The 23352-nt window shown below is 47.0% G+C and overlaps 1 protein-coding gene across 1 annotated transcript in view; it reads right to left on the reverse strand.

Moving 5' to 3' along the window:
* Positions 1 to 23352, reverse strand: part of LOC119382025 (hemicentin-2) — a 283040-nt gene that overhangs the window by 78993 nt on the left and 180695 nt on the right. Inside the window, exons 7-9 of the mRNA XM_037649767.2 lie at positions 16058 to 16396; positions 5332 to 5609; positions 1927 to 2095 (exon numbers count right to left, since the gene is read on the reverse strand). Of these exons, the coding sequence (XP_037505695.2) occupies positions 1927 to 2095; positions 5332 to 5609; positions 16058 to 16396 (786 nt within the window). The remainder of the gene's footprint in view (positions 1 to 1926; positions 2096 to 5331; positions 5610 to 16057; positions 16397 to 23352) is intronic.

Below are 23352 nucleotides of genomic sequence, written 5' to 3' on the forward strand. Positions count from 1 at the left end.
ATTCGTCGGTACGCTAAACTACCAGGGCAGGCTTCGAACCAGTTAGTCCCTCTTTAAGAGCATAGATGGAGACCATGTATAATAGACGGGCCTCCTGCAACCTGTTCTCCGGCTCTCAGTGCTTTACAAACATCCACGCACTGATGGCCTCCACGCATGACACTGACTTATTTAGCTGAAAGCATGTGAACAGTGAGCAAAGCTTTTACGGAGCGTGAGTAGGCTGCATCCACGAAGTATAGGCCTATAAGTTCGCGAACACAAGAAACCAGTAGCTCAGTAGAAAAAGCTGGTATTTGCCTGAATGATTGGCTGTGGAAACATGCATAAATATTTTAAAACTTTGATCGATCGGCTTAAGTATGAGAGGACTGATTTTTCTTGCAGAAAAAAAAAAAAGAAAGAGCGAAGTGGAACGGCACTGCCGCTGAAAGCAATGGGAAGACTCCTATATTTTGGTGCGCAGCCGCGGCGCGAATAGCAAGGGCAGGCCTTGTAAGTGAAGTGCGCTCGCCCTTTAAGAATATGCTCGAATATATGGCAAAATCGTTTGAGGACAACTATAAAAGGCAACCGCACGAAATATCATGGCGTTCTTCTTTTTTGCTTTATATTTCGTTTTCACTGGTTTCGATGATTACGCTGTGCCATGCAGTATGGCGACGGCTTTTCTCCCCACGCAGTCCACCTTTAGGCGAGGTGACATAGGGTCGTGTTGCGGCCGTCGCGCAACATAAGTCACTTGGCAAAGAAGGTTAGCGGAAGAGCGGCAGCCTCTATCTGCCACTTCAAGCAAATAAAAAGAAAGAAACTGTCCGTTCATTTGCACTTTTAAAGGTCACCGTCACTACCGGTGCAACACCAAGACCTCACATTTTGCTAGCAAGCCATAAATATGAACAGTGGCTGACTCATACTGGTCGCAAATCGTAGCTTGGACTTGACGTTATAACGCACGCGCGACTTTCTTCACCATGTTGCCGCTGGCTTGCGGCAAACGTCTATACTTTACAACAGCGTCGTAGTCCACATCAAATAGTCCAATCTTATCGCTCTGGATACTGAACTTTCAGATGGCTATTGCGAAAGTGCGCATAAAAGTGCTGTTTCTTGGGCGAGTTGTACTTGCATACCTACGCGGGATACGTCCTTATGACGCGGACAGAGGAGGGTACAGAGACAGTGCTCCCGCTGATGTGTCTGTGTGCCTTTCTGTCTTGCAAACGCATCCCCATTAAACTGCAAATTACTGGCTCTTGACGCCTAAAGACCTACTTCAAACGTGCTGTAATACAAGGCCAAATTTGCTGCGTCTTTCGCTCGAGGGGGGCAGCTTGTGCTGTCACATGCTTTGGTCACTTAGGGGAGCCAGTGAGAAGCATCGTGGATCATTATATAGCGATACATACTAGTCAGCTCCTTGGGGATTTTGCGTAATGGTTGAAGATCACTCGCTTCATAGACAAAAGAAATCATGATCTATAAAGGCCGAATTACGAAATTCAAAAGCACTTCTGGAATGAAATCATCACGTACGTCAGGGCCAGGTAAGATGACGACTCCGTTCGATTGCTATTTCTTTTCACTCTCCATGAGGGGTTCGCCATTTCTGTCACCGGTATCAGACAGCCACGTACGGATGATGACTAGAAATTGAGCGAAAATGAACCTTATACAGCATTTGTCCACCCTTGTACATAAAAATGAGATATTAAGCTTGTGTTTTAAAGAAATCAGCTACAGACGGTATGCGTCTACATCACGCACGGACCAAATTAAGAAATCAATGTGTTCTTAACGCACTACATTAAGGACAAGGTGCCATAGGGGCTTACAGCATTCGCGGCGTGACCGCGAAATCGGAACACACGTGAGTGCGAAAGGCATGCATGGTGTTTCACAAACAGACATTCGCCAAATACGTACCTTTGTCAAGCAGAGCTTCAGCCGGTGGCAGAGTGCAGGCGTTCAGACGGAAAGGCCTACTGCGTCCCTTGGAGTTGGCAGCGAAAACGCGGGCCTCAAATTCGGTGCCTGGCCACAGCTGGCCAACGCGAAAGCGTGGCTCTGGACCGCTCACGTTCCGAACCAGTACCTGCAGGGACAGCAGTGCGAATAACATTCGAATGCACCCAAACAGCGCCACCTTTTAATCATATTTTAATCTTTATATCCAGAATAGTATTGACAGCGAGGTGCAGTACAACATATCGAACCACAGTGCGGTGAATGCAAGACCTATAGGAAAGTTCCCGGGAGAACTAAACTATTCTTACGAAATAATTCATGAGAAGTGAAGAGCCGTTTATAAATCAACACAATATGAGTTCCCTTAAACGTAGGAAATTCTATGGTACAGTCATTGATGAAGTAAGCGATTAACTAATTATTAACGAAGTAAGGCACCTATGTCACTAGTGCAGAGTTGTCGCCGAACAATTGAAAGCAACGCCGCCGTAAAAAACATGCGGTGGAGCGTGTTGGCATTCTACCAGTCATACTCCCGAATGCTCGCTTTACGAACTTCGAAACGAGAAAAACCCGGAACACAAATTGCGCCACTGGAGCACCAGCGGCGTATTTAATGCTACGAAATTTACGCAGTGTTTCATGTTCCGCATCGCACTACCAAATACAAGCACCTACAGAGCAATCACCGGCTTTGTAATATCGCTGTTGCGAGATATCAACAAATTTTTTTTCCAGATAAAGGTCTGGTGATTCATCTATATTGGGGAGTAATATTATTAGTGACGGCCATTGCCGAAAATAGTGGGCCACCGAAAGAACAGACTCAATCCTTGCAACAGTACTCGAATAAGAGATCTTTAAGAGAACTTCGTGCTTTACGCTCTCTTACGATGTCCTCAGTTACCTGCTGGCTCCCGGCTAGCTTTTACACCTCATTGGTGAACCTAGACTTGCTTTTTTTGTGCCCAAGATTGGCCAATGCATTGGCAACAGCCGTCAGATAAGTCCCGCAAGTGTACGTTGGAAAGGATATCCTCAAACGCAGTTCTCGCTTCGCCACATATCTCACATCACTACCGGCTAGTGGAAGCTGCTATTATCACCAGCAATTAGTGGGTGGAACGTGCGAGTACCTCCGTTTACGCCGAGAAGCGTTCCGCTCTTTCTACGCACCTGATTCTGCCTGTTCCGGCGCAACCACTTCAAAAGAGAGGAGAATCGCAGAAGCGGGTTTTTCCTACAAGATCTCTTATTGCGGTGAAGCCAGAGATAACGAGCGTTTCTTAGCTGGCAATGCGTAAAGGCTGCGCAGTAGAGCACTGCACGGGCCGTGATTTTCGGCCCGGGCCCGGCCCGGGCCCGGAACTCGTTCGAGTTTACCCGCCCGAGCCCGGCCCGGTGATTCAATACACGACCCGGGCCCGGCCCGAACCCGACAAAAAGTTTCGCCTACCCGGCCCGGCCCGGCCCGACGGCATATCAGGCCCGACAGAGGCCCGAGCCAATAATATAGGTCCAGAACACAGAATCTACAGCAGGGTGTGTCCAGATAAGATCGAACACGAGGTCCCGGTCACCATTCCCGATTGTGATGAAATTTACTGCAGGTATAGGCATTACACCCAGAACAATGGTTTCGCAGTTAGTTTTGCGAAAAAAAATTTTGTTCGCCTGAAAAAAAATATACAAATTTTGGCCGCAAAAAACGCTTTTCCGCCAATTTCGCGATTTCTGAATTTTGAGCGCACCTAGGGAAAAAACGGTGCACTTCTTCGTCATAATATTTATTACCCTTAAAGAACAAGTGAAACACAATCTTATGAGGCTATTATTTTCCTTGCTTGTCGAAGCACTTTTGAAGAAAAAAATCACAAACTTGGCAAATCGCACAAAATACCTGTATTTCAGGAATTTATTGCTGCAAGCACGTTAAAGTGAGGATAATAAAAATTGGTACGTATTAACTTTGATACTTTCGCTCTTTTTTAAAATAATTTGCGTGGTTTTACCGCGCTCCGTTTTACTCGATAATTGGGCTGAAACGTAAGTGATTTACCAAAAACGCCGAACTTTGAAAATGATTTTCTCAAAAAGGCCATTTTTAATTTTTTTTTAAATCTCTCTGATTGAAGTCAAGGGCGTCATCTACCATTGTGCAGAAAAAAACGTTGCATTATTTTGGTTGCTAACAAGTTATAGTGCGTCACATGTGACCATGCCAGCCTAGCGGCCGCGTCGTTCGTTATGTGCTGAAACTCGGATATAAGTTGCTCAAAATACTTGTACGTGACATAATCACAAATCAGCAGCTCCACACCAACAAATGCGCAGTCCGGTGTCATGGTTCAGCAAGCTTTGTCTTGCGATCAGCCGCTTGACAAACCCGCAGCAGCGGCCGCTCGATACTGCGGGCACTCACGTTACATGAGTGCCGCTTCGACGGCGGATGAGCTCCGCCTGCGCGCGAAAACTACGCTAAGAGGACGAATGAGATAAGGAATGCATCACTGTGAAAGTTAAAGGCCGTTAAGTGCCAACAAATGTCATAGTATGCAACGAAAACACTGCACGGGCTCGGGTTTTCGGGTAGGCCCGAGCCCGTGCAGTGCTCTACTGCGCAGGCATTCGGACGCAGTATGCAAGTGCATCTGTGCTTAAGCATCGCGCACGCCGGCAGTGCCATGCATAAGTTATGGCTTCCAAAACACCCTAAATATCATATCGTACTTGCTTTAGCGTAAACAAGGGGAATTTTAAGGGCTCGTTTTTGTTTTCTATTTTTGCTAGACACAACATTAATTAGAACTAACAGACAAGAAGGCCAAGAAAAGTATAGGAGATGTTATTTGTAGTAGTTATGATGTGAATGTGAAGGAAATAAAGTGGACAAAAAGATGACTTGCCGCCGGCAGGGACCGAACCTGCGACCTTCGAATATCGCAGGTCGCAGGTTCGGTCCCTGCCGGCAGCAAGTTAGCTTTTGGTCCACTTTATTTTTTTCACATTGACATCATAATTACTACAAATAACATCCCCTATGCTTTTCTTGGCTTTCTTGCATGTTAGTTCTAATTAATGTTGTGTCTTGCTTTAGCGTTATGGTATTGGTGTAATTACGTGTCACTCCAATCGCACGATCGGTTTAATTTCTTCAAATGCTTAGTGTACCCGTGCAGTGCAAGATGTATAGGTAGAAGCAGCGGCCCTGTATAAAGGGTTTCTTGTGCCTGTCGACGCTTTATGCTGCCGCGTTGCCAACGTAGCCCTCATGAAAAATGCCGAACAGCCTAATCCCGTGTGGTACATTAACCGCACAACAAGGACTGGCGCTTTTGTATGAACATAATCGAGAGTGGGTACCTGATGCTGAGATGCAGAGACGCCCCTCTGGGTTGACGAGCCTTCAGGTGGGCCGTAGACTTCAAGCACGTAGACCAGGTTTTCCGGGGGGCGAGCCAGGAGAGAGGGCCTCTGCATGGCGGCCACCAGCGAGGCACCGCCGCTGCCACCTGTAGCAGGCACTGGCGGCTGGCCACCGGCCACCGGGGTCGACGAAGAGCGCACTTCGCGACACTCTACCGAAAAGCTGCGCTCGGTGAGGTTGGTGATGCTGCAGTTTTCCAGGGGTTCGGGAGGACCTGCACATTGTCCAAGCACAGGGGACGCCGCAGTGTAGTTGCTGTGGAGTACGCAGCGCTACATTTGCGTATTTGGCCACCATGCCAGTACCGGAGTTAGGCGTAATAGGGGCGGCGCACGACTGATAATTATGAATTTGCCGCGTTACTTAGCCAGAACTGTTGCGTCAAGTTCCCGGTTTCATTACCGAAGAAGAATCACGTACCGTGCACCCATTAAGTTTCTTGGTCATTCAAGAAAACGGGTCCCTTAGAATATTAGCTACGAGTATTAGCAGATAATTTGTTATTTTCTGTCGTCTTTCGCTGTCCAGTATTCTTTCATATTCTAGATAAGCAAGCCCACAACAGGGGTCTTTGAACACCAGGATCTTTCTTGGAGCAAAAGTCAAGACTGCTTTTGATATGCGACAAATTATCTACTGCACAGTCTGCAAAGGCGGCAGCACAGGTGCCCGTACAGTTAAGAGTATTCGCAGAGCCGCGTCCACGAGCGAGAGATACTGTTACAGGCTCAATTTCTTTCCCGCAATCGTAATAATATACCAAGTTGAAGATTAGACCTCGACTCCTCAGAGCATACTACATGTAATTTTGTACTTTAGGTGAATAAACGTTCAAGAACAACGCTATTTCTCCATTGAAAATGCAACCGTAATCGCGGCAGCCGTCTGAAACTGGATCGCCATTTTTAAAGCGTAGAGTAACTAGACTTCCAATTTGTCCCCGCCAATTGCCCCTTTAAAAAATTACATTTTCTGCAAAGTTGGTTCATTTGCGTCACTATGTTGAAACAACATTCGCTCGAATGTGGCAGCACCATAAATTGACGAACGGAAACGCCGGGACTAGTACTCTTGGCGTTGACGAGTTTAAAGTAGGAACACACCTGTCCGTTTAAACATAGAACACCTGCGCCGCATTTCTGAACTGAATCCATATTCAAGTTGACGTTCTCTTTATCTCCCCCGATGAAACAAAATACAAGAAAATACATAACACGGAATACTTTTTTCGACTTTGAAGGATCACAGCCCCAATTCTGGCAAAGCTGAGTTTGTCGTATACGTTTCTACTGCCACAGATGCGTTTCCGCGTCCCCTGAAAACTTTTCGCAATCCTCGCAGGCATATGCAAAGAATGATTCGTTTTAAGATGGATTATTTCGTGCGGCACCGTGAAAGCGTCTATGGCACTGAAATTTTTCCAGAATTATCTGCCTAAAGCACAGGTCATTATTACTAAGTGATAAACTCGACCAATCTCGATGCTACAGCATGTGGAGTCCGTCTACGCATTGCAAAGAGACAAGCGCGGCTTGTAGATTGCTCGGTGGCGATGGCGTCTGCTATGTATTAGACGTCTGCGTCCCGTGTGAAAACAGTCGAAATTTCAAGCAGAAGGCAGAGCTCCCTTCCTTTCGAGGAAGCAGTGCTTCGGGCGAAAGTCACGCACCAATGCCCAACTCAACACGCACTGCTTGGAACGTCACTGGTCACAGTTAATTTAATCACACACACACACACACACACACACACACATATATATATATATATATATATATATATATATATATATATATATATATATATAGAGTCAATTTAAAGGCAAAATAAATATCTGTGGTTGCGGCAAGGATGTAACTGCAGCATCGATGTCCTTCATGTAAAAAAAAACAGATTAAAAAATGTTTTAGGAAGTGTTCATCCGCTCTTAAATTGTATATTAGCATGAGAATAAATGCGACATCTGTTTAGTGCTGGTACTTGCTAAGTACACGTCACAACAAGACTAAAACAGGAACCTCGCCTATATAGGAGCAAGCGCAAGCACACACAAGACGAAAACTGTGCCGTCATTTTACTTCAGACTACGCGAACCAATTACGGCGAGCACACGCACAAAAGCGCGCACCAACCTCTCGAATGTTTTCTTTGCTTATTTAAGGGAAAAAAAAGGAAAAGTGCACGTCGCCGTCAAAAGTTAATTACACGTATACTTGACTTCTTGTGCAAACGCAATTATCGAGGCGCTTAACAGAGCAAACAGCGCGGTAACGCCGAGATCCACTGGTTATAAATAAAGAAAACTTCGCCAATTCTCGACCAGTCCTTCTACCGCGTAAAGTGCCTAGCGAGGTTTTGTGTTCTTAGTACAGTAATCGCGATAAAAGAGCGTCCGAAGTTCGTTAAGAAAAACATCCAAGTAAAAGCCACGATGCTGACATAAACACTAATAGCTGTAATAAAGCACTGATCTTTCGGAAGTAAATGCTGTTCAAGCAAAAAGCGTCTTTTGTATCATACGTCTCGTATAGTAGAAAGCCACTACTGGATTTCTCTGCTCCTTTGGGCGAATTCACAAGAAATTTCCGATTTTTTTACTACACTTGTGTTGCGAAATTGTGTTTTCGGAACCGAAATTATTCCTCTAGATTAACAATCGCCAATGACAACGCCGATGAAGCTGCACTCTCAGCTCATCAACAAGATCTACGGGTACCTATGCAAATCTCAAACGGATGGTGAACGGTAACTTCAATCACTTGCTCACCACATCACATTTCTACAGTGTAATTAATTCACCGGGTTTATCCAACTCCCGCTTATATTTCACTCGATACTAATTTACGACTTCATTTGCCACTCGAATTCTCCCGTCGTGAAACAACTTTACTGCGCCGCACGTGGCTATTCTTTCCCCATAGCAGTGGCCAACAGTGCGGCATGCAACTTTTGCGGCTGTGTGGAGACGAGTGAACTCCTACGGCGCTGCCCATCTTTCAAATCCCAACGATGTGCTCTAGAAACTTGGTGGAAGGCCTCTTTGTCCACACTACCTCTGTCATTTTTCCTACACTTATTTTTTTTCTCTATCTATTATCTATTGTTCCCTCTTTCACTTCGTCAAGTGTAGAGCAGCCAAATGAGCACACGCTCGGATAACATCCCTGCCTTTTTCCTCATGTCTCTCTTTATACGTATATCAAGATCAATGAATAGGCACCTTCAATAATGCAAAAGTATTAGCTAAATAGACTGCCGTTATCGGTTCAATCTTTCCTTTCTTTTTGTCCAGCAGCGTACCGGTGAAGAGACAGGCTTTACGTTGTAACATCCGCAGAGAATAATAATAATAAAAAAAAGATCACCTGCACGCTCGGTACGTGTAATGGAGCTCACACATTTCGCTGCTAGATGCTTCCATACACACCTCTTGAAAGTATAAACTTATCGTGCATTTCCTTCTTGTGCACCGGTGTTACGTCGCCTCGCGTAGTGAGCCATGCATAGGCGGCCGATATGCCTGTCATACCTCTTCTGGCGCTGGCTACAGTCTAATCACGTGCACGCGGACAAGATAGCGCGACCGCATTTGTTTTCGTTGTTTGCCGTCGTGTTGGGTTTCAGTTTCCTTCAGTCAGGCCTCTGCAACACCATCCTGTGTCCTTCTATTTCTCAAGAGATGTTTGTGCTTTGCTTTTTCAATATTTTCACTTCACGCTCGTGTCTAACGGGCAGAAGTTTAAAAAAGGTCGACGGGGATAAACTGAGCCGTCTTCCTTTATCGACTTCACAAGCTTCACAATAACTTCTTCTTGGGCGAGTTGGTGCTTACTGAACGACATGACATTCTAGCGCAATACCCGAAAAAAAAAAATCCTATAAGACAGACAAGGGTAGGAAAGAAAAACGGCGCTACACTATAGCGCCGCCTTTCTTTCCTACTCCTGTCTGCATCTTAGTCTTGTTTTTTTTTTATTTTTCGAATGTCGCGCTGCAATATCATATCCTTCACAAACTGGTGCACGCTTTAGGAAGCGCACAAGGTCAGAAATGTCATAATGGCTGTCGTAAAAAAAAAGTATATTTTTTATCAATTGCCCCTAAACTTCGCAAAAAGAATAGCGAAAGAAGAAAGGAGTCGACTTACTCGCGTGTTTGTGTCGACCCTATTAAACGTTCCCTGCTTGCTTTTAATCGTGGCCAGTGGGGGCAGACGTGACCAAGCCGTGTTATTCAAAAAGGTTAGGTTCATACGTAGTGGTATCTCTATATTGTTTTGAAAATAGCTTCAGCGATGGCGAAAATAATACAGAAAACAAGAACGCCCTTCGTATAAACGCTAAGCGAAATAAACTTGTTTTCGGTGTCATTTTGCAGCAATCACAGCATCTCGTACAATCTGGTTTGGCTTCGCTAGTTTTGTTTGGAACAAATTATTTTTAGAAATACAAGAGCAATGCGCCGTTCAGAAAATCTCGAGCGAGCGATATTAAAGGAAAGAAAAAGTGGTTTTGTTGTCACCGGTTCGATTTGTAAGTGGCACATCTAATATGGGGAAAAAAAGTTTGCTTCGCAGTTTGTTCCACCATTTTTGTTGATGTAACATTGAACGAAGAGCTGGAACATAGTTGAAAGCAACGGAGAAGTAACTAGAGCGTCACCTGATCACCCGAGCCCCGATGCGCACGGCGAGTCTCGCTGTATTGATGAGTAGCAGAACTCCTTTCCCGTAAGAATGCGAGCTTGTTTTCTTTTTTTTTTACGTGTTTCCGTTCATTCGTCTTGCGCACGAACATATTCGAGTGGCGTAAGCGTGAACCGCAGTGTTACACTCAGCTGAGAACAGCTTTTTTTCACAACGATCTGGTCTGCCCTTCCACAATTTTCGCCTGCGAAGCAGTCGACAAACAAGCAGCGCCTTTTAAGGTTGCTTCACACGTCAAGCCCGCCGTATTTTCTTGAACTGTCCACAGAACAAGACATTCCTAACGAAGTTCGTTAACGACGTCTTCTTTAACTAATTAGTGCCAGAGAGACAAAGCAACGCGGGTAAATACGACCGAGCCAGCATTTTTTTGTTTTGTTCTAGGGCGCCGCCGCAGATGGGATGAGTAAAAGGAGGCTCTCTGAGGCCAGGTGATAAAGGAGCACGATGTCTCGCTCTCTTTCGTTACTCGTGCTCCTCGAGTCGCGAGCGGGGAACTTCCGGCATGGGCGTTCTCCGCGTGCATGGCAGGTTTTTTGTCGTGCGGGGTAAACCGTGAGTGCACCCTGTGTAGGATGTGGCGTGCAGCGGCTTGCTGTGTGCCGCGTAGACACGACGCCGCTGTCGCACTCTGCTATCATCAGAGAATAACGCCGGCGTTCAACGCGGTTCCCAACGCGCTAACGACGACTTCAGCGCAAGCCCAGGCGCTATTCGAAACCCTAATCACGGGGGACTTGCACAATTGCATTTGTGTCTTTGCATATATGGGAACGTTGTGTTTTCTTTCGCTCTCGCTTTCTTCCTTTTTTTTCTCTTTCCTTTGTAAGGAAATTCAATTTCAGCCTGTCTTACAACGGCTGATGTCAGCGGCCGCCCTGTCACATTCTATCCCCTGAGTGACAGCAGGAAGCGCCCCCTCACTGTCAGCGTGCGCCATGGTCGAACTATGAGCTTATATTTTACTCGCATCAACAAATCACTCTCCCAGACGTCTTTTCCCGGCGGGAGTTGTAGGAGCGAAGCATGCACTCTGCTCTTTGACGCGTTAATAAGACCTGAGAGGGAGAGAGAACCAAATGTAATGTCCCAGTTTTTGGTGTTTATCAAACATGAGCAGGATATTTGGAAAAGCGGCTCGCGCAGCTGCCGTCCATATACGATGATACGCTGGATGGGATTAATGGAACCTATTCGTTGCTACAGGCACTCTCACTAGTTCCCTCAAACTTCCGTTAAAGGGTCAACACGCGTGAAGAAGCTCAACACCCCTGCCACATCTAAAGAAAGAAAAGATTCTTGGAACGAAATCGCTTATATGTGAAAGAAGAAGGAAACAAGGGAATTCCGCCCTCTGCCACGGGGCGATGTAGTGCGTGCACTCGCACAAATCACTCCAGTAGCCCCGCTACTAAAGCGCAGACTTAGTTGAGCGAGCTGTTACCGGAACAACAAGCCACTGTCGATCTGCGACACGCAATCGAGGTTGGACCCAATTACCAGAAGCACAACACGCGAGGCCAATTAGCGGGACATTAGGGACGTTTCCGGCGAACCGGACAGTCTGCCTCTTCGACGTCCTCGTGCCTCCTTCTTCTTCTTCTTTCTCCGTTTCTCCCTCGGACTGCTGCTCGACCCCTGCAGTGAAGAGAACGCAGTGCGCGCTTCCGCCAAGAACGGAACCGATTCCGGGCTCTTCTTTGTTTCCTCGCAGGCGCGCGCCCGGCGCGTAGCAATGCGTGATGGACGACAGCGTGATCTCTTCCGCGCGCCGCTCCTCTCCTGACGCGTAGCAGCAGCCGGCGCCGCCGTGGGAAGTGTGCGCTTTTCCGCATGGCACGCCTGTCAGACTTTGCCGAGAACGAAACAGGAAACGTGCGCTTACGGCTATGCCACGCGTGAATGAGCGCGTGCTTTCCGCCTGACGCCCGTCGATGTTTGTCGTGCCGTAAATAAGAAACAGAAACGAAGAAAAAAATGAGTGTTGCAAGGCGTGTTTTGTGGAGCCCGCGTCGGAGACGATGCGCAATGGAATACAGGCGACTGGAAAACTGCTCTGGTATGAGCTCTTGCTGCCGCTGCTGCTATTGCTGCTCCGCCGGGGTCGGATGAATGCTTGTTGTCAGCCCGCGTACGCGCGCCACATGCGTGTAATAAACGCGGTGCTTTCAGGTTTTAAAAGTTGCGCACCCCTTCTCACTCTCTCTTTTAATGTACGCACATGTCGTGACAGAAAGCTAAGCTGAGTATAAACTTTATTTATAGAGCAGAAAGGACTAAGCGATGTAGCAAGATGCATTTGTTGATGTGTTTGAGGAAACACACTATAGAAAGGAAAATGAAATCTATGATGTCTACTCAGTTAAATAACCACTTTTGAAAGAAAGAGAATCGATCGAGGGGCCCGTTTTTGCCGTACACAACCATTATCTGTTGGCTTCGTATGCTTGCATCTAACAATTTTCGTAATACGAGTTGCTTGAGATGAATAGAGATCGTATTCTAAGACGATCACTTTCGGCGACAGTGTCGCTTTCCGTGACGTATAATCCTGCGTGTCCAATGACTGAAGCGACTACTTGCGCGCTTTTCGACAACCGGCTTATCAGCGCGCGCTGAAAGCGATATTACGGGGGTATCTCCAACTCAGAATATGGCCCTAGCTGAAATAGCGGGTTACATTTAAGGCTGTCTTTTTCTTTTTTGAACGCGATAAAATTGCCTGTGTAAAATGAGAGCAAAAGCACTCATGAAGCATGCAGTTTAAAACGGCGGCAGACTGCACTGCTTTAAAGTTTTCAATGTTAGACTGAGCGCTCTTTATATATGCAAGAAACAACGATATAGGCTCTCAGAAGAGGAGGGCGGAAATGCAATTAGTGCCTGTCCATTATATAGGTCACTGGTGCAAATATAATATCAGGGCAGGTGTCTTCCCGTGCGCCGCATTCGAAGACATGATATCCTATTTTTTCTCGCTACTCGCAGCGCGCGACGTCAGATGGAGCGTACATAGTGGCGATCAATAGCAGGAGGAACGCTGGAAGTGCCAATTTAGTAATCAAGCATAAGCGCTGCTGAAATTAATATTGAAGTCCCAAAGGCAAAGCTGCAACTCATTAAGCATTTACCAGCGTCATCTGGTTTAAGTGCTTATACCTCTAAGCTCTTAAACGGGGACGTATGTCTTTCCAGTCCGTCTGCCCACGCATGTTCTGATTAATGATGTCGTTAACCCTGGGCAAAAAGGAAGGATAGATAATAAAGAAAAATGTTAGTCCGCACCGCTTTTCCTCCAGTTTCAGTCTTTTTTCTTTTCTAATTCTTAACGTCAGGAATGAAAGCGGCAATTGCTTGAAGCAGCAAACAGATGAAATGGCGAGAGAAACTGGAAACGCGGCGGGCACGGGCGTCCGCTGCACAGCGATTTTCTCGCTCTGACGAGGAGCCCGCAGTGGGGCCTCTGACACATGTGTCTTGCGAGGAGATTAGCAAGCTAGACTCCGGTCCTTAATCCAACAGATGCTCTGTGCAAAGCGCGGTGCTGGAGGAACGTGCCTCGCATGCGCCAGCCCGAGCAGCGGTTACGAAGGAGAGAGCTCGCCGTGCACTGACCACGCCCGCGTTGAGTTGAAGTCTTTCTGTACACGTGCCCTGCGTTCGGGATTCCCACGCGTGCCGCTTGTTTAGTAAGCATAATGCGGGCCGTTTTATATACGCGACGAAGGTGTAGTCAAACCGCGAGTAGCGCGCATACTACAGCTATTTTTGAATGGCCAGCCATAAAATGCGATACATTTGACGCGAAAGCACAAATCGTTGAGTAAATAATCTGTTCCTTTTCTCTCTTACCTCCATGGGCACGCATCACGTCCATTCAGAAATGGAACTTAAATTTGGTGAATCGACTTGTTAATAAGAAAACGCGGGCGGACTTCAGCTCCAGTGCTTTCCAAGTAATTGAACGTTTACCTTGTACCTGCAGTGAGCGATAGTGCTTCCGTTCGAGTGTGCATACGCGTTTGCAGTGCGAAAAAAGGTGGCGGAACACCTCGGAGTTATGGCTGCTCGTCACAGTTTGTAGCATGTGGGTCGACCGCAGCTTCTAAATGGCCCCTTCCTAGTCGAATCCAGAACGCCTAAGATGTATTCTATTAGTTTTTCTTTTTCCTTTACCAAGTGTTGTTCCTCAGATGCAACAAGGCCTCTGGAAGCACGATATACTTCTGGGCTATCGTCCCATGTGACAACACTCAAACATGACGAGCCTTTCAGGCAGAAAAGGAACACTATTGCACGCGCTTGTATTAAGAGATACTGGTGAATTTCCAACCGTTGCTATATAGGCGAAAGTTATGATTGCTATTGCGGGTACGTCTATTAATAAACCTGTCTACGCTCGAGCTTAATTCAGTGCCAAAGGGCATTGCCTAACATATGAGGGAAGTACACATACGCAATAAAGAAAGAAAGAAAGAAAGAAAAAAAGAAAGAAAGAAAGAAGGAAGGAAGGAAGGAAGAAAGAAAGAAGGAAAGAAAGAAAGAAAGAAGGAAAGAAAAAAGAAAGAAACAAACAAACAAACAAACAAACAAACAAACAAACGGATATCAACACGAAAACGTCCATTCGAACAATTAGAGACATACAAAAACGTGAAGTATTTCTATAGTAGGCTATAGCAGCGGTGCTCTTTGTATATCGCGGGTGACGTCATAGGCACGACGATGCTCTCTCTGACTCGGACGCTGTGCGCGGTCGCTTTTCCTCGTGCATGCAAGAAACAAAGTATACACGCGAGCTATGCCTCATCAGAGATGTTTCGACTGTTCGCATGCTTGCTATTGCCGCACCTAAAAGGGGCCCTGCAACAATTTTTGAGCATGGTCAGAAAACGCTGCCGATCGGTAGTCGAGACTCCTGAGAACATGTGAGCCAAAAATTATAGCGCAGCACGCGGCCTTGAATCTACAATTAATTCTCAAAGTCAGCTAGGAATCGTTCCCTCTTCTCTCGACAAATGATGCCATAAACCTAAATGACCACGCCATAAACCTAAAGTACATGACCACTGGCTGATTTGACCATCGTGAGTTGCATAGTTGCCGCGGCTGCCGCGGGATGTTGCGACGTGCTGGCGTGCTCGCTCGCTATCACACTGAAAGCAAGCCACACGTTCGAAGAAAACAAAAAGGAAGGAAAGTGCTCAAAGAAAGTGACATAACTTCTTCCCCCCGCATCATCCCTCGCTGCTTAGCTTCCAGCGCGCGTGTCGAGACGACAGAAGAGAGAAAGCGCTTACAGTGTGCGACAAATCTCTAACTCAGCTTGCACTTGACGGATTCGAAAAAAAAAAGAAATGCGGCAGTACATATGTGAGGCAATAAACTCCTTTAATAAAGCCATTCGATGATTACTGGAAGTGTTGCAGAGCCCCTTTAAGAGCAGTTTTTCTCGAAACGTCGTGATTCGTTATGTATAAAGAGTTAAAAGGGGACTTGTCTTCTTTCAGTGCAGAGGTACTCCGTGAATGTGCATAAATTTCGCTGAGAATCAGCCCCCGCAAATTCAGCTACCATAAAATATTTGCATTATTTTGCTCAGAAGGTGAAGGGTCTTTTTACTGCTTAGTCATGACTCATGACGGACAGAGCATTTCATCCGAAACAGCCACCGGTGTGAACGCTTTAAGCGCGTGGTATCGAAGCGATTCTGTCTTCAATGATTTCGCAGAATTTCTAGTGCTCCTTTAGCAGTAGAAATAAATTCTGCCCTTAATCTTTATAATAAAACAAGACGCAATTTAGTGCACTTATCTTCTCCCTCCTTATAGCGGAAACTATTGCATTTGAGATGCAGCACATACAGTGGACCCCATCATTTATAATTTTGGCATCATCGCATGTTAAAGTCCGACCAGCATGGACTGCTGTAAGACAGAATGAGCAGCGAGACTCACCAGCCTGCACGACGTGGAAGGTGCAAGGCTCTCGCTGGTCCCCCATAGAGTTGCTGGCAGAGCAATGTAGCGTGCCAAAGTCACTCTGGAACTGCGGAGTGTACTCGAGCACGGAGACCACGGTGGGCGAGTCGCCGTCGAGCACAGGCGTGCCATCCGGGTCCATCTCGGGCCCCAGAACCACGAAGTCGGTGAGCTCGGTGCGCCGCGTGCTGCTGCTGAAGCTCCAGCGGAAGCGCACCGATTTTGGCGACGCGGCCACTCGGCATGTGACCCGCACGGCCTCGTGGCGAGATGCCGAATAGACGATGGGGGCCCCTTCCACGCATGTCGGAGAGTCTGCGTGGTATAACGATGAAAAAAAAAAGAACAAGAACGCTATAATGATAGTGCTACGTTAAGTATAGTCAGCAACATAGTTGCTTATGCGTTCATGAAGCGTCACATTTTCTGCAAGCACGTGCATGTGAAAGAACGTTAATAATAATAATAACTGTTGAGGTTTTACGTCCCAAAACCACGATATCATTATGAGGGATGCCTTAGTGGAGAGCTCCGGAAATTTCGACCACCTTGGGTTCTTTAACATGCACCTAAATCTGGGTACACCGGCCTCAAGCATGTGGCCGCCGCGGTCAGGATTCGATCACACGACCATCGGGTCTGCAGTCGAGCACCTAACCACTAAACCACCGTGAAGGGTGTTACGGTGGTTGTTCAGAAGTAACTATAAAGGTGAACCACTGCAAGTTGTTTGTAAAGGTGTGTACAATGTCGGCGTTCTTAGCGAAAGTGAAAAATGCTGGGCTTTGCGACAAACCAAAATGTACTGCGTAAAAAAAGATATGACGTCTGAAGCACGGAAAAAGGAAATACGGAGAAGGCAACTTAGAGACACCGTATATATCAATTCCCTTCTATACTCCCAGTACAGGAAGCTCATGACGTTGCGCCAATCTTCGAGAAAGTGATCGACATACACGAAGAGTCCCACAATGGCGAGTTTTCTTACATTCTACTTCTTCATTTAAATAAAGATTTAAATTGAGTCTCGAAACCCGAGACACAAGTTTAGAACGAATAATAAACCACCATGTTCATCATACAACGAGAAGCGAATCAAACCAACGCATCGACTAAGCATGTGGTACGGTTTTTTGAAATAGGCTCAACGGGGAGAAGATGCGCATGATAGCCAACGAACGCAAACGGGCTTCCATCTACGCAAGCTATATGTGACTCCCATGGAATCAGAAGTGCGCAGCGCATGTTGTCTTTGTTTCAAGGCTACTAATGCTGTAATAAGAAACCCTAAGATCTGCAGCTTCTCTTCCCTGCATTTTATTATTTTTTTCTGTGTCATTATTATAGCCGGGCATCTCAAAGGCCAGGAGCAATAGTTACCACAAATCACAACTTTGAAAGCACATATTCGCAAAGAAAGAAAAAAAGACTATCACTCACTGTGGTAATATGTGTAAGCGATAATTCGATGAAACTACAAGGCAGAACGGCACGCCGTGCTACGAAGCACGGAGTGGTTTTCGGTGACAGATGGGCCCCGTAGCTTGTCCTTGGGTCAAAGGCATGGCAGCTTACAAAAAGCAAAGATAAGTTAGTTCAGGGCCTATGGACTCGAGCGATCGCTTCCTGCGATACATGGTTTTTGAGACGTTTCGCCTCTCAATACAGCCGACGCGTCGACGTAGACAGCCGAAATCGCTTGGGACAAAGCACGAGAAAGCGTCAACTAGAGTCGCACGTTGCGTTTGTCGCGAAGGAAAACGCAACGAGGTGGTCACGGTGTAAAAATGCCGCGGGATGCAAAGTTGCGTTGCTGGTAATCGGACGAAGAAGTTAGTGACAATTCAGAATTTGGTAAGAGATCTAGCAATATGTATTTGGCCCGAAAATTATAAACCTATAGCATTAAGCAGGCATGATCAAAGTTTATTGACGAGCTCCTATCCAAATACATGCAAACGGAGGAATTGTTTTTCTCATCCATCACTCCACCAACACGCACAGACGCGCGCCACACTTGCATTAACGAATACTCACGGACGTATGAAACATACGTGCCCCCCCCCCCACATTACACAGACACACACGCACTCGCACAGATTTGCTGCAGTGTGAAAGAGGAGTAGGAGACCTTAAAACACTCCATGTCCCAAGGAAAGCACCCATGCGTATCGTATGTACATGTACACGTGACTGGAGTCGAGCAGCACAAAAGCAAAACGTACTTCGGCAGGGGCGCTCTCATTAAGGCATGTCTGGCCTCTAATTTCCGAGCATCCCTTGTCCGCACTCATCGCTTCTTCAGACGGCGGATGCAGAAATACGAGCGCACCTTAAAGGCTTTGTTGGAAACTAAATTCCTTATTTCCGGCTATATTCACAACTTCGTAAGCAACGACGTTAACGTTAATACAGGAGCCGAGGTTTCCTCGTTTCGGGTTTCACGTGGCCTTGCTAGGAAGTTCTAATTAAAGTCACAGTTAAAAACAGCCTGCGAGTTCAACCCTGGCTTTGTTTATGTCTTGTTTGCCAAAATGTTTCGAACCCACGAATTTGTAATCACTTGGCAGGCAGTCTCGGAACATTTACAAGTCGTGCATAAAACACAATCTGCAGGGACACACGCACACTTTTCTAGTCTTCGTGAAATATTTAAAGCGTACGCTAGTCCCTACACTGTGCAGTTTGTATAGCGCTGCCGAACCGCTGAAACGGGCTACATGAACACGCATACGAAACGAAGCTCCAAAATGCGTTCGAGCAGAAACAACGGTCACAACTCGAGTGCTCTTGGACAAGGCTGTTGCAATGTTAAAAAGAGAGGAAGTACCGGCGGCCTGAGTGGCACAGTGAGATGTCATTGAAAGATTTGGGTTGAAAAAGGGGTCAAACTTCATAAAAAGTCAAACATTGCTTTCCAATAGCCTTATTCGTCTTACCTTACGTTTGAATAGGAAATGAGTGCTGCAAAATTTAAATAAAGCAAGAACAGTGGTCATTTTCTAAAGCAAAAGGACTGATTAAAAATAAACTTAGGGACAGCAACATGCTTTTCCTTAGCTCTAGACAAGGGTATCGAACTGTGTACTTCAACAACAGCAGGTGCTCTGGTAACAACGCACTGCTTTCGACCCATTCAATAGATGGTAATCGCTGAGAAGAAAACTGGAGCTCCAAACTTTTTCACAATCTCGAAACGAAGTAGGAATTGCTTATCAAGGCAGCATCAGAACGTTTAAGCTCAGGAGAATGAGTCTAGACTGGGCATGTTGTGGATTGTTCCTGCCGGGGTGTTCCCGTAAGACATATCATTAGTAGGATTCTATGCCGCGAGGGTGTGCTGGCCGAAAACCAGCCGCACGGAGATGGCTTTGTGAAGTTAGGCACCACTCCACAGCAAACGCCATACATTCGCGTATTCAAAAGTGGCGTCGCAGAGCGGATTGAAATAAGTATGTAAGATGCATTGAGTGCGCCAAGGAAGCTTGTTCCGTTCATATTTCACCTGCTTAATTACACACACTGCGGATAACTGAGTGGACATTAGTTTTTTTATAATTGTAAGCGACAACCCGATCACCTCGAAGAGCACTTCAAGTTGTGGATACCTTGGAGGCAGTCCTTGCATGCCTTAATTAACATAATGGATTCCAGTCGACTTTATCCAAGACAATCGCAGATAAACGAGACTCCGAAATGGTTCTCAGTTCTCAGTTTGTGACCTTCTATGTATGCGTGGTGTGCACGCTTGTCAATTTTTCTCTTTTTCCTTCTTACTTTCTTTATTATTTTTCAGCCCATTAGGATAGCAAATTGGGTACAACCTGATTAACCGCCGTGCCCTTCGTTTGCCTTTCTGTCTCTCTCTTTCTATTATACTCGTGTCTAACACAGATGCGATCTGCGCGCATTCCGTTTATCTAAATTTTTCAAAAAATGTCCTATTAATTTTTCTTTAAAATCTATGTCAACGTCATTTTGGCATTAGTGACAGCCTATTTGCATTTTCAACCTAGGGGAACACTCATTCATACAGTGCCAGAAAACAGTCTACTTCCTCATGATCATCTGCCTGACTATATAGAACTGTGCGCCGCCGCCGCCGCCGCCTGCTTTTGTTCACGCCGCTGTCGCCGCTGTCGCCGCTGTCGCCGCCGCCGAAGTCCCGGGAGCGATGACGCCGCCGCCGCGCAATAATTGCGGTGCGCCGCCGTTAGCCTTTTATGTTAAACCGAACGGGCAATCGGGACATAAAATACATACCTTCACCGGGGGAGCTGTTCTCGGTGTGTCTATGTAATGTACTGTCCATTTCAGCCGACTCTGATTGGCCGCATCTCGGCGGGCAGCGTGCTCTCTGTTTCCGGTTTTCTTCTGCAACGTCATTTTGACGTCACGAAGCTTTCACAACTCTCAACACAAATAAGGGGGATGCAAGGAGGAAGGAATACTAAGGAGAGGCCCTGACGTCACATTTGTGAAGCCTCCACATCGCAAAGACCCGCATTGCCTCCTAGCGAATTAAGGAGCAGCTAAACTTTGCGCGATTTCCGTCGCGTCGTTTGCAAGCGCATGCGCGCATCGAGCGAGTTGCAAAGCTTTTGCAGTCTTTTTTTTTTTTTTTGCCGTGCAAGCGGCGCAGTCGATTCACGCATGCTGCTCCTTCTGTGCCTTCTGTAGGAAAGCTACGCAATGCCCAGCTGTTGCGTATACCCGGTGCAAATCGGGTGCACTGCGAAAAGTACCTGTTGTCACTTTTCATGTGTACGTACGTTCGCTTCATTGCTGATCGCTAATGGATGGTATTTGGATGAGAAGCTCTCGGATGTGCGCTCTGTTCGTTCTTACTCCTTGTGTCAACTCAGAACACACGTGGACTTTTGTTTTTAGGAGCTGGCTCGCCAGGTTCTTAGGCTGAGGCGAAGTCCCGCGCCGTAACCTTAGTTCCAGAGGCGACCGCTACAGGCGCAGCTCGCGCGAAAGAGAAGTCTTCTTCCTCTTGTTCTACGAGCGCCTTGATGATGACATTAATGCAAGCAAAACCACATATAGCATAGCCAACTGTAGCATGCGCACGCTCGCGCGAAAGAGAAGTCTTCCTCTTGTTATTAGAGCGCCTTGATGATGATGATGATAACGCAGGCAAAACCACATATAGCACAGCCAACTGTAGCATGCGGCGCTCGCTCCACTCCGGCGCGCGCTCTAGTTTGATAGGAGACCGCTAGAGGGCCACAACTGCGCGAAAGTCGTCAGTCAGTGCGCTTTGATACTAATAACATGAACGAAGAAGACAAGGCGGCGGAGCGGAGGGCTCGCCGCCAAGACCCTGCGGTGAGAGCTCGCGAGACCGCAGAGACACGTCAGCGTCGTGCGGACCCCGAGATAGAAGCCCGCGAAGCCGAAGAAGCGCGGAAGCGGCGGCAAGAGAACCTCGAAGAGGTACGGGCGCGGGATGCAGCTGCCAAGCGCCGAAAGCAGTCGCTACCTGAAGTTGGCGGCGCCGACGCGCACTTCAAGCGCGATTTCCTCGACCACACGTTCGCCCACAGCTGCAAGTTTTGCGACCGCTTGTGGTTCGACAACAACCCGACCACAATCGCTACTCTAACAACGTGTCACGTCTTTACAGTAAAACCTCGGTGATAAGATCACGGCTCGTACGAATTTCGGGGTGATACGAATTTTTCTGTGGTCCCGGCCAAGGCCCATTAGCCTGCACTGTATTGGAGTACGGTTGTTGAGAACCGATTTGAACTCCGCGACGTTTGATACGAACGTACGCTGGCGCACAGGTACGAACAGGTGCGGCCCGTGCTGTCGCGAAAGACGCGGTAGTCACGTTCGTGCGCGGACATGCGCGCGGCGCGACCATCAGCGATGCGTCGTTGCCTCCGAGATAGCGCGCACGAATTTTGGGGGCGTTTATGCGCCTTAGCGTATAGATTACAAATGACGTTGACGTCGCGCTTTTTTTTTCGACGCGTTGACGCGTGCTCCGGTGCTCGAGGCAGCAGCGTCTTTGTACTGTGTTAACACGTGCCTGCTACGTCAATGCAAGCCATGTCCCCGCAATCAGACGTTCTACGAAACAAGACTGAAACGTGGGCTGCGGGTCTGTCATGAAGTCCCATGAAACGTGGACGAAGACCCCAAGAGACGAAGCGGACGGTCTTGCGAAGGAGCTTGACCTCTATCTATCGTGTGCAAAGCGCTTTTTAAGTCACTTTCGTCCCAGTACTCTAGTGTCAAGCAGAAAAGCGTAGTAAGATTAGGAAGGGGCCACTAGCGGTCACGGGACACAACACATCTGGTTCATAAATACACACGCGCGCATGCAACGTATAGTATTTACGAGTACAAGTACAATCGTTGACGTCTAAAAACTTTATTGGCAATCATTCAGATCTGTGCATGACGTCGCTGCGGCCCTGAGACACACTAAATCAAAGCGTATGCCAACTTTCTTTTGTCGCATACTGGATTCCCATGTTTTCCGGTGATACGAATTTCGGATGATACGAATATTTTTCGTAACCCAACAAGATTCGTATCACCGAGGTTTTACTGTATATGACAGTAGAGGAATTGTGCGGAGCATTCACGGTTTACCCGATTATCTCCGAGCCAGCTCCTCAATCATCATTCACTTCGTGGGTATGGCGTGCTTTTTTTGGCGTCTGACGCGCCGTACATAACATGCGCCGAAGGTATCGTATCGCGTTTTTAGAGCCTGTGTCGTTCATACGGAAGGGCAATAAACTTTTGTTGTATTGCATCTATGTATTGTGCGGTGTGCGCTCGCTGCGTGCTGGTATAGTTGTGTGCGCACTGGAATTGCAAACTTTACGTGCACGATCGCGTACACATTGCAGCGGTGTCCTCTTTTCGACGTGAAGTTACGTCAACTACTAGGTTGGCGTTGCACCGAATAGCTACTACGCTCACTCCATATATACGAGCAAAGAACCGCTAATCGGCCAATAGATAGGAAAATCGTGCTACGAGAAAGGAAAAGAAAAGCCTAATGCCCAGCAGAACGCGTAAGTCACTTCTAGGCGAGTTCGAATACGATGATGCAGGGGCTGACTGTTTTTGATTACGGCACGTACCGGTACTTTCTGTACTGTTGCACAAAAACGATCCACGAAGAATTTCAAGAGGCAGTGCTCGGGCCTACCACGCGCGAACAACCTGGTAAATATCTGATTGCAACTTGCATGCAAACCGCACAATACGCGCTAAGTTTACGCCGGAACTACAAATCTGCG

Source organism: Rhipicephalus sanguineus, chromosome 1 (genome assembly GCF_013339695.2).
Source record: "Rhipicephalus sanguineus isolate Rsan-2018 chromosome 1, BIME_Rsan_1.4, whole genome shotgun sequence".
Taxonomy (NCBI): domain Eukaryota; kingdom Metazoa; phylum Arthropoda; class Arachnida; order Ixodida; family Ixodidae; genus Rhipicephalus; species Rhipicephalus sanguineus.